At 40.2% G+C, this 16,043-nt stretch overlaps 1 protein-coding gene across 2 annotated transcripts in view; it reads left to right on the top strand.

Moving 5' to 3' along the window:
• cpne5a (copine Va) overlaps nt 1–16,043 on the top strand; it is a 130,493-nt gene that overhangs the window by 13,484 nt on the left and 100,966 nt on the right. For both annotated transcript variants that reach the window (XM_077514171.1, XM_077514172.1), the window contains exon 3: nt 10,499–10,916. In XM_077514171.1, coding sequence (XP_077370297.1) covers nt 10,804–10,916 — 113 coding nt within the window. In that variant the 5' untranslated portion in view covers nt 10,499–10,803. The remainder of the gene's footprint in view (nt 1–10,498; nt 10,917–16,043) is intronic.

The following is a 16,043-nucleotide window of genomic DNA, read 5'->3' as shown; positions in this document are numbered from 1 at the left end:
AGCAAACGTTGGACGACATCAAGCTGAAATGGGCCTCAAAGTTTTTTTTTGTTTTTTTTTTGTTTGTTTTTTTGAACTGCCATAGTACGAGATCAGCATAACAGGTCAGTTGTCAGCAATTCTCACTAGACTTCATTGATGCACCTGAATCACAGTGGGACTTTAATTACAAGTTATGGCAATTTCTTGGTAGAAGTCTTCACTTGGTCGATTTTCTTTTTTTGGGAAAAAAAACGTCTCTACAGTATGTGCTTTTGTCATGCTTTGGGTTGGGTTTTGGTTAATTTTTAGTTTGACTTTCGCCATGGTTTAGGATTAGTTTGGGTTTTGTTTGATTGTATCCTTGTTTTTCTTAGTTTCAGTCATGATCTGTGTTTTGTTGTCATTGTGTACCTCCCTAGTCTTGTCAAGCATTATGTCCACCTGTGTTTTGGCCTGCCCTTCCTAATGTGTCAACCTATCAGCACCCTCTATCATTGTGCCTTGCCCAGCTGTGTCTCGTTGTGTAAATTAGTGTGTGTGTATTTAATCTCTTGTCTCCCCTCTGTCTGAGTCGATTCATTGTTGTTCCGATATGGACCCTGACAATGTATGGTGACCCGTCCACTGTTTGTCTCATATGTTCCCTGATGCGACCCTAACGAGGACACGCACTACTGTATATTTGGTTTTGAGAGTTTATTTACTAATCGGAGGAGGTAGGAGGTTGTCCACCAACAGACGGAGAGCTCGAACATTTGTGATGAGTGCCGCTGAACTACTCCTGGTGGATCTGGCTCAGCAGCCCCTCGCCGCATCGCTGTGTGGGAGGAACGCCGCCATTACGGCTCGGCGGCTGCACCTGCTGCGAGCATTACCTCTCGCGCGTCCGTGGGCGGGCATTCATTTCCGGCCGTACTAGCACACGGGGGATAATTGTAATGATTTGCATTGATATAGCTCTGGGAGGAAAGTGTAATGAGAGTCCCTCTGGCTCAAGATGGAAAGTAAACTTTGATCAGGGAAGCATCACAAGGATAGCGGGCTACACATCCGCGAGTTGCACTACACGTATTTGGAAATCCTTTTAGTGTTGATGAAAGCATCTAAACAGTTCTTCTAGCAGTAAACGCGATTAGCAAATGTACCAGTGTCGCACGAAGATGACGATTCCGGAATGGGAAGCTGATGCTGCCAAGGCCTGGAAGGGAAGATTCACGTGTATTTTTTTTCCTTTCATTGATTTCTGCTGGGCACTGTGATGCTTGCCACTTCTTCATGGGAGTTAAGGAAATTTCCGGCAATGGGTTCCGCCAAAATCAAGCATGTAGCTTGGGGGAAGGAGCCCGCTCTCGGAAAGTGCACGCGTGTCATTTTTGGATTGATGACCTCTTTTCGCCTCTCAAGCACATTTCATCCTGCTTGCTTTTCCTGAGGAATATCTGAATGCTGTACTTAAGGTTAGTAGTTAGCTGTTTTAACCATCAGAAATCATATTAATGACCTGTTAAGTTTTGTGTCAAAAATATTTAAGGGTCATTGTGACACACTGTTACAAACAAATCACAGGAAAAGTGTGGGTGTTGCAACCTCCCGTGGGGAAAAGAAGAATATCGAGAGATTGAGAGAGAGAGCGTGGGAGAGAGAAAGAGTGGGTGAGACAGGGATGGAGATTGAGGGAGAGGCACTGGAACCATTCATCCGGAAAAGAGGAATATTGAAAGGGATAGGGGTAAAGCATGAAATATAGGGAGAAAGTGGGAGACGAGCAGATGAATTGCAAATTTTCATTGGGAAAAGAGGAGCAGAGAGAGGGTGAGAGAGGTAGATGAATAGAGCGCTATAAAAGGAGAGAAAGGAAAGTAAAAGAGAGGGGAGATGGGAGAGAAATCGAGTGGCCAGTACGGGGGTTTTATTGCAACCATTCTTTAGGAATGGAGGAATAACGTGAGAGAGAGAGAGAGCAAGGGGAAAAAAGAGGAATAGAGGGTGAGAGATAATTGAAAAGAGAGGATAGAGAAGGATGGGTGGGAGAAATGGGGGAAAGAGAGCAAAGGGGAAAATGTTTAGAGAGGGGAGCAGAGGGAGAGTGGGAAAGGGGAAGACGACGAGAGAGGGGGAGAGAGAAGCGCACTCCAAAGTTCAATGGGTCCTCTAATGCGGATGCCATCACAGGTGGTTAGGACTGACAAATGGACGCACAATCGGACTGGCAAAACTCATCCGATGAGCTGTCATTGGATGACGGCGTCTAATCATAAAAGACTTTTTTTTTTTTTTTTTTTTCCCAGGCAGTGCTGTGCATATGAATATGTATGGAATGCAGGCATCGTGACATTCGCTGGGATTTCAGAGCGATAACCTGGCCTTTAAACACAGCAAACTGCACGTGCTGATTTCCACTTGTGCAGTGCGCTAGCGCGCCACCCCACCACTCACCTAAAGATGTGGGGTGGGTGGGTGGGGGTGGGATTTTAAGGTACTATCAGAATAAATATTATAGTCAATGAAAAGAAGAGTTGTGAGTTACAGTGCATTGTCGATTTTGTGATGTATGTTTGGTTTGCATAGACCCTTGTTCAAAGTTGTCGGGCCATATTTGCCACAGTTGCCCGTGCGCTCGGCGTAACAACTGGCTCATCGTCTAGTTTAGCGTTTTTGTGACCAAAACTAAACTATATATTAGACAAGCTAATAGCAAGTCTAAGTTGTGGTGCAGGTGGTGTAATGTGATTTTGGGGGATATGACGGAGGTGCAGGCAGACCAGAGGTGGGAGTAACCCATTGTTTTGCAAGTCTCAAGTCTTTGCCCTCAAGTCCCGAGTCAAGATTGATAAGTTTCAAGTGGTTCACAGGTCCTACACTTTAAGTTTCAAGTCCTTTCGGGTCATTTTAACAACTTTGTAGGTTATATTATTTTGGGTAGCCATCAAAATATGAGTCAGAGACTCAGGGAGTGAACCCAGAGTGGTGCAACAGATCACCGTGTTTGCAATGTATTACCAGCAGTGAGTTTACAATCTCATTAAATACGCAGCTAGCAACGATAATTAGCCGATAGACTGACATTAGCTTACTTACCGTTCTTTGTGCAACTTCAGATGTTGACCGAAATTTGAAGTTGTTGCCTCTCTGTCAGTTGTTAATCTTGGACATACTGCAATTCGTTTTTTTGTTGACCACCTCATAGTTTTTGTACCCAAACAACTAGTGGTGCAACTGATCACAAAAGTTACGAATCGGATTGTTTTTCGGATCATCAAATTTTTTTTAAATGAAATCAGATAAATAAAACTTTGTCAACATTTATTTAATAAAATGCGTTTGCCCATTAAATTATATATATCAACTCAAAATGTCTAATATGGCCGTTAGGATTTTGGAACACAACTTTAAGTGCAATATAAGTAAAGATACATAATTATCTTATATGTGGTCCATGTATAAAATAACAAGGTTTCCTGCCTTACATTATATTGCACTTGTAATGCTATTTTTTTTTTAAAGATAGTGTTTTATAAAATAATTATACAGGAAGACTACATTCTATTTATCTTTTTTTTTTAAATAATGAAAAATACCTCAAACTGCAATTTAAGGCACACTCCCTTCATTTAAACAGGGAGAGTGAATTACAAAGTAGCATAGGTCCACAATATTGAAAACAAAATAAAGAAAAGCAAGGAAATCAAGCTAAAGCTATCAAACTACAGGTACTGTTTCCAGCCAGGCACCCGATGCTAACGCTAACAGCTAGCTACGAGGCACGAATGCCGGAGACTTGTTCCGTTGGCACAATTAAATTGCAGTTTCTTTGTGTCCTAAATTAGCTATTAAATATACTTCCAGGGTGGAATTATCATAATGGTGGTAGAAAATATGTAATTTCAATAAAAGCGTTGATAAAGCGAGCCGAAATGTCAAAGGGAAGTTAGCGTTCACGCCACCATGCAGGCAGCCTTCAAAGTAAAATCAGACCAAGGCTGTTATGCATTGGTGTCAATATATTATTTGGTTGGTCAGCTTTATTTTGAATTTATTTTATTTATTTTGAAGTTAGCCTTAGAATAGGCGTTGTGTATTTGTGACTGTCCTGACATGTCTGAATGACGGTGCTGTGCCAACCCAGCTCGCACACATACACGCATGCACGCGCGCACACACACCAAAACGCAATGTAATCGTTAACATACATTTTAATCTTTTTGTTTAGGTGGAAGAAGTAAGTCTTTTCAAGTCAAAGGGCACAAGTCCAAGTGAAGTCACAAGTCATTGTTGTTAAAGTTGTCAAATTCATGACTCGAGTCTAAGTCACGTGACTCGAGAGATTCTGAGCTCCGAAGATGTGGGTGGTGTATATCACAATATTCATTCAGTGTGGGACAATCGTCTGAATCATTGTAGAAATTAATTAATTGCATTTACACAATGCATGCCGTGTACTGTAGACTGCGTGACTTTCTTTGCGCCGAATTTAACAAGATCAAGCGGAGCTGTTTGATTGGCTGGGAATCAGGTGCAATCTCTCCCAACACAAAGACCAACTTCTACTGCACTAGCCTAGGAAAATATCATATGAAAGAAAACACCACCCATGCGCACAGTTTAAACTGCACTTTTTGCCATTATGTGCAGTAGCTGCTCTCTAATACAAAAAAAAAAAAAAAAGGTGCATGGTGAGGTGCAGGATTCTTTACGGCCAAAACGAAATGCAGCTCCGTTTTCTGTACATCGACCACTGCTTTTATCGTGAATCAAAATTTCACTGTTGCATTCACAAGACGAAAAATAAAAGTATCATGAGTAGGTTGACAAAACAGTCGCATCTGCAGATCTAAAATAATAGAGTATGTCAAGTTCTGTGGTGCATTTAAACTAGTCCATTTGTCAATGACGGCGCCCGAGGCAGAAGTGTCTCTGACATACCAAAACAAATTGATCGTGCAACACTAATAGCTTGATACGCACAATTTGCAAAAACGAGCACAATGTAACTCATTACAACAAAGTAAAAGTAGCATTTCTTCTCAACCAAAATACTCAAAAGTAAAACGTATTTTGAATTAAAACCAACCAGTGCTGTACCATTTATCCAAAACATTATGACAAGTTGTCCACGTGTTTAATATAGGTTTTAGAATGATGACAATTTGGATTCTGGAATGAATTCCTGCAGATAAGATTTATCTCAGTGGGCAATAAATTCAACAAATGAAAGTTGGACGAGTATCAGTGAATAGATTGAACTTGAGGGTCGCAATAGATTGTATTTCACTCACCGGGGACAAACTACGTACGTGAAAACAACTTCAGCTATAGAGCACATTTAAAACAACAAAGTGCTTTCCAGACATTAAAACACAAATAAAAGCACAAATATAAGACATATGGAAGTAAAAGGAGTCAATAAAAGCAGACAATAAAATCATGATTAGAGACTAAAAGCTGTGTTAAAGCCAAGTGCACCTTTAAAATGGATTTAATAATTAAAGATGACAGTGTGCGTGTGTGTGTGTTTCCCACAAGGTTAAGATGGTAATGATCACCTGCCAATCTTCTATTATAATTTATATTATTATAATAATGATTAAAGCTGCAAGTAACAAAGAGCTGCTCATCACACCCAGTTTTTCATGGATAAAATTGGCATGTTGAAACCCAGAGAAAAAGATATCATAATTGTCCTACCTTGATAACATATAACGATCATCTATTGCTCTCTTTCATTATTGTATGGTTTGAAAATGCTTATGCTATTCTTTGGGTGGACAAAGACCTGTGTTGTCAGGAGATGAGAAATGTACTCTCGCTCTCTCTCTCTCTCTCTCTCTCTCTCTCTCTCTCTCTCTCTCTCTCTCTCTCACTTTGTTTTCTTTCATTAAATTGTGCAGGCTTTTTTTTCTTCCCTGCAAGGCAATCACACTTTGAAGATCATCAGACGATGAAAAATGTTGATTCCGGCATGCATGACAGTTCTCCATAAATTGTTCATTTTTATTTTATCTTGTGGCGTATGCGCAGTGGAGGAAGGGGATATGATACCAGAGAATCGCTAAGTTATTCCTGGTGGACGTGTGCAGCATTTCGATGTGAGTCATTGTCAACACTTTTCTGACTGTACAGGAAATGCTTTAAGTCAAATTTGAACCCAAACAATTGTCATATAAGCAGCAACAGAAGTTACAGGAACCACAATTAAACACCCACAACCACCAATCTGATGCTCGGTATGGGAGCCGGGCCCCACGGAGAGACTTTTAATGAATACATTTTTGTAGTAGAGAATATATGTCGAACCCGACCCCTCGACTACCTTCCAAAGGGCGGACTGAGTTATTTGATCGAGAATCTTGTTACGGTGACCAGCTGTGAGCATTATTTGAGCTGAAGCAGCGGAAATTTGCCTGAAATCAGCCAATAAGACTCGACCTTTCCCTCCTCTACTTTGGTTTGCAAGTTGAAATAAACAGAAAGAAATAAAAAAACTAGGAACCATCTCGCCATGACTTGGCGTTATTTTACAAAGATGAAGCAATTTTGACAAGAAAAGTTCCTTAGGTAAAGTAGCACCCAAGTGATGATAACATGAAAATGCAAGAAGAGTTTGCACAGCCCGCCATGTAATCATTACCAGTTTAGCCGCAACTAACTAGCCGTGCAGCCAGCATTTTGTTGATTTATGTCCGATGATGAGGATTCATATTGAGGCTGCAGCGAGTTACCTTCAAACTGAAGCAAAAATCATTTCGATGCTCCACAGGCGTGTAATAAAAAGAAGCGTTTTTGTGTCGTTGCCATGACGACCCTTGATCGACTTTCTTGAAAGTTGGAGATACGCACACCCTGAAAATATCCCCATGGGTGCACCACAGTTGGGGAAATCCAGTTTTATAACAATGAGGTTAGCTCTCAAAGCTTTGTTCTTTTTCAGGAATGTAATTGTGTCTCAACATGCAAATTTATGTGCATATGAGCTCTCGTCTTTGTTTTTCCCTTAAACTTCCATCCATCCATCCATTTTCAGAACCGCTTATTCCTCACAAGGGTCGCAGGGATGCCTATCCCAGCTGGACTCAAAAAACATAGTCCAGCTCATTACTCTTTGCAAAAATATTTGTATTTTATTTATCACATACAGATTCGCTATACGGTTCATCGTCCAGTCCAGCAGAAACTTTCGCTCATCTTGAACTCAGCCGACTGTCAAATTCTCCAGCACCTCCTCTGGCTCCCAATTGGTCAAAACGTATGCTTCAAAGTCTTTTTTTTTTTTTTTTCTCAGCTTCAAAGGCCTTCTTCCCCAGGCTCCTTACTACTCACTGACCTGCTACACTGCAACACAGCTTCCTTTCTTCTGATTCTATCTCGGTGGCTCTCAATGTCTTCTTTTACACAAAGTACTACCTTCAAAAAGTACTTTGCGCTCCAAGTACCATCATACGAGCATTAAAATAACATGTCAGAATGTGCACAAGTGTCAATCAAAGGCTGAAGATGTATTCCTAAAAAGTATTTTTAATATTATTGAAACCCATATTTGCACTGTGGTTGCATTAACCTCACGTTATTCCAATGGGAATAACAGACTGCTTGCTTTTGCACCGTACAAATGGGCACCATTTCTTTGGCGATGTTTATCATGTGTTTGGGTTCTTTTTTTTTTTGTCAAACTCAAAACTATTTGAAAACGATTCTACTCAACTTGCCTGTTTCTTAGTGGGAATTAAAATCGATTGTGTAGTGGCTTTTTCAAAAAATGTTTATTATTGATCATCACAAATGATCAATCTTGAGAATGCCATATACGTCTCCAGATAGTGTGGACCTGTCACAAATACAGGTGTGTGCCCCCCCGGGCATGTGTGAATGCACTTCAATGCGGGGCTTCAGCTCAAGGTTGAAGGTAGACGAATTTCCTGTTCATTTGATGAAATGAGCCCACTCCTGCGCCTCCTCATCCAATTATAACCCAACCGTCAATCTGCACCTTGGCGGCGCGGCGTGTAAACTACCGCTGCAACGGTTTTGCTCTTCTCAGAGCTGCAAAGCAGACATTAATGAGAGAGGAAAAAGAGAAGAACATCACTCTTGATGATTCCAACTATACGAACAAAGCTTGAAGCTGCGGGAGTGTGAGAAGTCCAAGCTGTAATAGCATCAGCGGTCCTTCAATTAGAGCAGCTGTGCACAAAATCTTTAATAGAGACATATTGTACCTATTATGGAGGGTCTGCAGGTGTCTTAATAACATGTATGAGACATGCTTTCGTCAAAATACACTAAGGATCAAAAAATATATATTTTTATAACGAATTTCTTGGAATAGTGAAATTGGCTTGTTCTAGTGACGGATTTGTCAAAAACTGTGCTCTGCATTGGCTTTGCAGATTGTGGATTATTTGTATGAGAAAGAACTACCCCCAAAAAACCTAAAGATTTCAAGTGGGCCCAATTACATGCACTAATTCCTAAATCCACCAGAATCGCATTGCATCACCTGCACTAGAACTTAGACCTGCTCTTAGCTGGTCAGAAGTCTTGTCTACTTTCAGTCACCAAATTGTCAGGTTTGCTGGCGGTGTGTAAAAGAAAACATCCAATACCTCTTAAAGCGCACACTTCACAGTATCGTGATCTGTGATCGTCCTGGCCCACTTTACATCATCCAACCATGGAGGTCTGCTTGCAGCTCTTTATAAACTTACTTTGCACGCTTTGGTCTTCTGCATAGACTCAAGTGTCTTTTTCTCCTTCGCCCTATTAAAGTTGTTGGAGTTTTTGTTTTTTTGTTTTTTACAAGGCCACTATCCAAGATTGAACAACAAATAATTGACACCTTGTTGCACCATCTCTCTCTGATTGTTTTTTTTTTTCCATAGTGCCATGATTTCTTGTATATAAAATAAAAGGCACAATGGGTGATGTTCTTCACAGATCAGATTTATCTTGTGCTACTGTCAAGTCATAGCGAGTGTTTGAAAAAAGTATGAAAAAAAAGTAGTGATGTCAAAGTTAACTCATTCACTGCCAGGTGCCAGCCCAGTTAAAATAGATTATTATTATTTTTACATCTAAAGCCGTCAATGGCACTGAATGAGTTAAAGTGTTAACTAACTAACTCATTCACTCCCAGCCATTTTCACTGAAGCAACCCACTTCGCTCCCGGCTGTTTTAATGGATTTTGACTGATTTCAGAAGGCCCATAGAATAATATGTTCTATTGCTTTAGAAACATGGAGTGTTTCATCATAAAAAAAAAAAGTGTTATTTCTGTTTCCATATTGCAGCAATTAGCATTAGAATATAGCCACTCTAGACTATAAAGTTTCATCATCATTCACAAGTCTGTTTTAAAACTGTGGGGGAAACAGCTTGTTGCAACATGGCCCTAGTTGATATCTTATCCTCTGCCGCCACCTGCTGGCTGTTTTTTTTTTTTTTTTTTTTTTTTTAATAACTACCGTACTGCTGTTTGCTTAAACTGTTCTCTTCAGCTCAGAGGCTGCATCAACATCTTCTGTATGCTCTATCATAAAAACACAAAAAACAAAAACGGTTAAATACGTCTTTGGGACACTATTAGAACGCATTTACACGTTTTTGGGAGCAAATGAGTTAATCACAAAAAATGTCACATTAACCATGTATTAACACAGATTAATCACACTATTAATTTTGACCACAAGTGAGCAATAAACATAACTATATGCATTAAAGTAAAGCATTTGTTTTGTTTTTGTTTTATTCATTTTTTCCTTTCGGACACATTACAGGTTACATTGATCGCATCACATCCTTGCAACATTGGCATCCGAAAGAGGGCTGACGGGGAGAAGCCATGATTGGCTTATTTAGAAACACAAGAGAAGATTCTATCTCCTCAATCTCGTCAGCTTTTTTTTCCACCAGGCATGTTGCAACAATGTAATTAAAAATCTCAATGTAAAAATGAACAAATAGTTAGCAGTTACGAGCGAAAATTTAATATGTTTGTGTGTATGACATTCTGAATATTTGTTCATGTCAAAATATTAGTCATTTTTCCCCATTTGAAATTATGCAAATAATTAGCTGATTTGGAGAAGTGGAGGATGAGCGCGTGCATCAAAAATGTTGAAGACATCCGCATAGCATTAAATGTCGAAAGAGTTAACACAGGTGCTTTTTAAATTTGGCAGCAAAATTTTTGATTTAAAAAAGCCTTTTTAATTAAGCGATTAATCGTGATTAATCAAAATACTAAGATCTGATCATAATTTTAAAAATGTAATAGTTTGGCAGCACTATAAAAAAGTTATTAAAAAAAACTGAAAACTCTCCCATTCCCTTTAAAGCACTAAATGTCTTTTATTGTCCTTTTTTATGACATGAGCATTTTCACCTATAGGCTAATACCACAAATTTACTGTCTGCAGAATATTCCCTGTTTAATCCGTGAACAGACAGTATGTCTGCAGCAATTAATTCCCAAATCACTTTCCATCCCATCTTCGTTTGTTTATTTTCTGTTCAAACCAGTCTGAAGCCCCGCAATGATCCATGCGCGAGTGGATCGATAGCGCGGATGTGCGGCTGCATGCATGTAGTGGAATGCACGCAGAAGAGGAGGAGGAGGGGGAGGGTGGAGTTCGCAGCTTGCGCTCCACCACCGGCGCGCATTCGTCGCCTGCCGAGCGGTCCCGGAGGCTGGTGTGAGCCCGCTGCCGCCGTCAACTTTCCGAGCTCTTTCTCTCCACTTCCAAGGAGGACAACACTTGGGAGGCTCTGGCACGCCGGAGCCAGCGGATAGCAAGGCAGCCTGGGCAGCTGGCTCTCCCGGCAGCATGGAGGGCGACGTGATGGATAAAGTGGAGAGCACGGCGACGACGGTGTGTGACTTGGACCCCAGCAGCGGGAGCATCCCGGCTACCAAAGTGGAGATCACCGTTTCCTGCAGGTGAGGGAATGCGTTTCATAAGCACAAGCTTGGCTGCCATTGGTGAAACTCTTTGCTTTTGATGATAGGCTCTGATTAGTATTTTTTCTTTTATTGTAAAATTTAGATTCAATCACATCTGATTACGCGTTTTAGCATTTGCGACATTTGATTGTGATATTTAATCTATCTCCCTCACACACATTTCCAGCATCAGATTACAATGTTTGAACTTTTTTTGAATATTTAATCTATTTTTTTTCATATTTCTTTTAATGTCATTTGGCATGCTGAATTGTGATGGTTTTCTCAAATTGTTTCATTTCTAACATTTTATTACAATATTTAATCTATTTTTAATCAAACATACAACCATCTCCAAGATTTGGTTATAATATTTCACCAATCTTGTGTCAAATGTGAGCATTTCTAAAATGTAATTGCTATATTGAATAATATATAGGGGGAGGTTGTCATTCCAAGATGTGATTTCATCTTTTTTTTTTTGTTTTGCCTAATTGAGCATTAGGAAGAATTTATGGTAATATTGAATCAATTTTGATGTCATCAATTTCGGCATTAGTCTGTGTTATATAACATGTGTCTGCGCGTCTGTTTGTGTGTGAGTGTGTTTTGGTGATATCGACCGTGTCGGAGTTTAGTTGCTTCGCTCCAGGTCAGCTCCCACTAGCCGCCCTCCCCCTGGGGTCGTAAGTGCTTCTCAGTCCTGGGAAGCATTTGTCACACAAGCTCAAGCGCTCATTTTCTCCATCTCTCATGTTCAATTGTGGCTTTAAAGACCCCTCCTCCAAATACGAGCTTGCATGCTGGTTGCTCAGGGTGGGGCAAGGCTGCTGCTCTCCATCCTCGCATCGCCTGGCGTTTAAAACATTTTAGCAAAGTGCACTCACTGGGCTACGATGTCGTGTTCATTATTCATTCATAGGTCCATTATGGATGAGTTTCATTTCACGTATGAGAGAGACTTGCAAGAGAGGAGCAGAGAATGAGTTTCACACCTCTCTCCATCTCTATTTGGCTTCTTGTTGTTCGTCCGCTTATGGTGCGGCCTCCTAACTTTGATTGAATTGCTCTGATGGAAACCTGCAGGGAGTGGTGTGAATGTGTGTATGGAAGTCAGTGGGAGTGTTTGTGTGTAAGTGCATGAGTGTGAGAATGTACTTTGACAAACCCCTACTATGAATTAGCCTCAATGAGTCCCAATGGGAAGATGAGGCAGATGTGCGATTCTAAATTCTGAATTTTTTGCCTTCACTAATGTGGTCCAAGGATGGCATCTTTGTTTGATGATCAAAATAGGGGATTCGAGCCGAGGGCCCTTCTATCGCTTGGAAAAATGAGCCCCAGGCTCTCGTTTGACCAATCCAGATGCACAAAATTGGGTAGACTTGTCTATTATCATAGTATGCATATGCATGAAATTGAGCGGAAAAGTCCATCATTTTGGATTTAAAGAAACCGTTGAATGGGTGGAACATTGGCACTTACTGTATTTGATGGGTCTCTATGTAAGAACAATGTCAACAAATTCACACTCCTGAAAAACTGAGTCGTGATATGTGGGTTTTCTGTGACGACTATCAGCATAAGTTGTAACACCCATTATTAGGAATAACCATCCATCCATCCATCCATCCATCCATCCATCCATCCTCTAATAGTTTCATTATCCTGATTAAAAAATACATGAATACAGTTTTTGAGTGAAAAATGAGCCATCAAGGCAATATCGTCCTTCTTTGTCTAAATTCCAAGGCTTGTACTTTGGCAACTCCTACTACGGAATTCACCCAGATGAATAGGAAGCGGCTATCCTACACAGAAAAGTGTCAGCGTTTAATGTGGGCACAGCATTCTTTGATGATTCGCCATCAAAAGAGAGTGGGAGTTCAGCGCTGCATGAGTAATGCAAAAGTAGTGTTACAGTTCATATAAATCAATATTGTCATATAACTAGTTCAAAGAAGATACATGCACGGTAAATTCTGTAGTGTAAATTTGGCTCTATTTAGATAGAGACCAAATAGACTCACTCAGTTTTAGAGTAAACTAATATTTACACTAGGAAGAGAGTATAATAAAAAAAAAATTAAAATAAATACATAAAACTCACTCAATGGTTGAGGAACAACCTCACAACCTTCAGCTTGGGAGATTGCCACACGACCACCTGAGCTATGCCCCCACCCCTACTGTTTGCTTTTCTCCAAGCGAGAAAAACTTGTTTTTGGTCTGTTGGAGAGGAATTCGACAAGCGATATCCTAGCAAAAAGCAGGAGCTGGGTGGCTCAGGTAGTAGGTTGGCTGTCTCCCAAGCTGAAAGTTGTGAGTTTGTTCTTACCTTGAGTCACTTTTATTTTTTTATTTTTTCCCAATTCTTCACTCTATTCCAAGTGTAAATATTACTCTCAAATAGAGTCAAATTTACTCTACTGTGATATGTAACTTGTAATATGTACTGTATTGCATTTTGCACAAACGTGGTGGTGAGGAGCAGCTGGACTTGAGTTTTTCCCTCCTGATGCACGATCATTTCCCCCTTTTGTACTTAAAGCTTGCGATGTGTGTTGATGCCTCCAGGCAATGTCGGTCTGCAGCTCCCTTGTTTGTCATTAATGTCTCTCCAAACAAAGACCTGCTTCTGGCCATACTTTTCTAGGATAGAAAAATAATTTCTGCTGCCTGTGAGCTGGGAGAGATTGTCTGATTCAGACTCCGGCGCAGCGACTCATTTCCACACAGGTCAGACCTCTGGGGAGCAATGCGAGACACGACAAAACTTGCACACACACAGTGCTGCTAGGAGATATTTTCAAGATAGCAGACGATTTCTTTGGTTTGTTTTGCGATCAAACCTCAACTCAATTCACAACAAGCAAAAGCAAATAAACACATTTAATTGCATGTTTTGTTTTGGACCGGGCCAAACATATAGTCTATAGAAGCCTGTCCAGACCGTGGCTTGCCAGGCTTGTATTTTACAATCCCCAGGTGACCAAATCATTCACACCTGAAGGAGCAACACCATGTCCATTGAAATGAATCAAAACATGTGGCAATAACTATTTTTGTCCAAGTGTGAGCCCTGGAATTGTTGAATGTCTGGCATGGATCCTTTGATTTGTTTCTTGTTTCCTGTTATAATTGACATGTCCGCCCAGTTTTGTGTTGATCATTGAAACTTGAGTCGGGGGCTCTACTTGATACTGTTAATTTTGTCTGCCATTTTTAAATTTAGTCTCAGTTTTAGTCCAATTTCAGTCACGCTTGTTAGATTTTATCACAGTTAGTCAACCCCATCTAATTTTTACTTAATCCATTTTTAGTTGACTATAAATATAGCATTTTAGTCTTTATTTTAGTCCAAGAAAACCTAATTTTATTCGTCTAGTTTTAGTCAACAGAAACTATCAGCGTTTTAGTCTAATTTTAGTCAGGACAACTACCTTACCCTTGTATATTTTTTGTCAGCAGTTTATATTGAACCTTTTCGGATCTAAAACTATTTCACATAAATTTTTCACTCATCTTTTTGATGAAAAACAACAAGAATAACAACACACGATTACAGTGGCTACTGTGGCTCCATCCTATGAGCTAGTAAGTTAGCCAGCATTAGTTACCGGTCGGATTAACATTATTGTTGGAACATTATAGCTGTTGGATTAATGTTAAATTATAACTATAATTTTACATTTCTTTTTTTTTTCTTTTTTTCAACCTTTCACCATGAATCCACCTCCTGTCTGTCCCATGTGTTTGTGATGTGTGTCACATGACAGTGCCACAGACGTGACAGATTAGCAGAGACAAGATCTTACAAAATCATTTCATTTCCATCTCGTTTTTGTTGGTGAACTAAAATGTCCTTGGACAAATGCTTATTAAGTGAAGGACGTTTTCTTCTCATCTTCATTAGTCGACGAAAATGCATACTGATTTAGTCCCAGTTATTGTTTGTTAATGAGGGTTTTCAGGTGAAAAATGTTTGTTGACGAAATTATTTTTGTTTAGTTTTTGTTGACGAAATTAACACTACTACAGTCAGTTACAAAAATTTCCAACATCTTCATTATAAATGCAGCTAGTTGAGCCTCCCCAAAAAACTGGATAATTGCTTCAAATAATAATAAATGACAGCATAGAACACAGTCTGTCAACGTGTATTTGGAGACAAAAGAAACAAGTGGGTGTTGTGTAGCAGAGAGACTTCACAATGCTGTGTAATTCATTTAGTCAGCCTGAAACTCCGAGATTGCCGAGCACTTGGAATTGGATTGTAGCGTGCAGCCCTTCAGGCTTTCTTATATTATCTGCCAATATTGCTGCAAGAGACCACTGAATGAAGAAAAAGTGTGACATGAGGGTGGGCATCAGGCGAGGGTCTTATCAAAGCAAGTGTGTATCGCCATTACGGCACATGGCTGCGCGATTGGTTTGGTTCCAGGGTCAGCCAGTGAATCCCCTTCCTCGTACAGAAGGCTTTGCGCCAAGCCGTTGATAAGATGACTCTTCACAAAGCTGTTACTACAGTCTGATCTGCAGACGTGGGCGAGCAGGTCACATGACGTGACTCGAGTCAGACTTGAGCTGCCAAGTTTGCGATTTGTGTTGATGCCAAGGTTCAGAGGCCACCACATTTAAATTCTGTATGTCTTTTGAATTTGGCACACCACCAAGAAGAGGTTTGTTAACGCATTCCGAATGAGTTAATAATAAAAAAGTGAAGGAGTCATTCACTGCCATGCAGCCAGCCATTTTCAAAGCAGTTCTCCATATTGTCAGCCTATTTCGAACTTTTTGACTGATCTTTCAATTGACCTCCAGTCTACTGTGTTCTGTGACAATGACTACATTTACATGAAACAATCGAGGTAGTTACATGCTCATTTGTGCTCAATTGGAATATTCCGTTCAACCGTGATGAGTGGACGTCATAACGTAAATAACGTAATTTCCACTTTGAACTTACTATACATTCAATAAAAGACATTATATTTGTCACTCATCACCACGCTAAATAAAGTAGTCGGTTTCCTCCTCGCTCCAGAAGTGTGGTTCCTTGCTGCAAGCGTCATGTCTGTTGACATCGGCTTGAGTATTTCTGGTGGGTTACACGCCAGAAGC

This window comes from Festucalex cinctus, chromosome 2, assembly GCF_051991245.1.
Source record: "Festucalex cinctus isolate MCC-2025b chromosome 2, RoL_Fcin_1.0, whole genome shotgun sequence".
Classification (NCBI taxonomy): Eukaryota; Metazoa; Chordata; class Actinopteri; order Syngnathiformes; family Syngnathidae; genus Festucalex; species Festucalex cinctus.
Note: the sequence above shows the minus strand (reverse complement) of the source record. Positions and strands in the feature narration are given on the sequence as shown.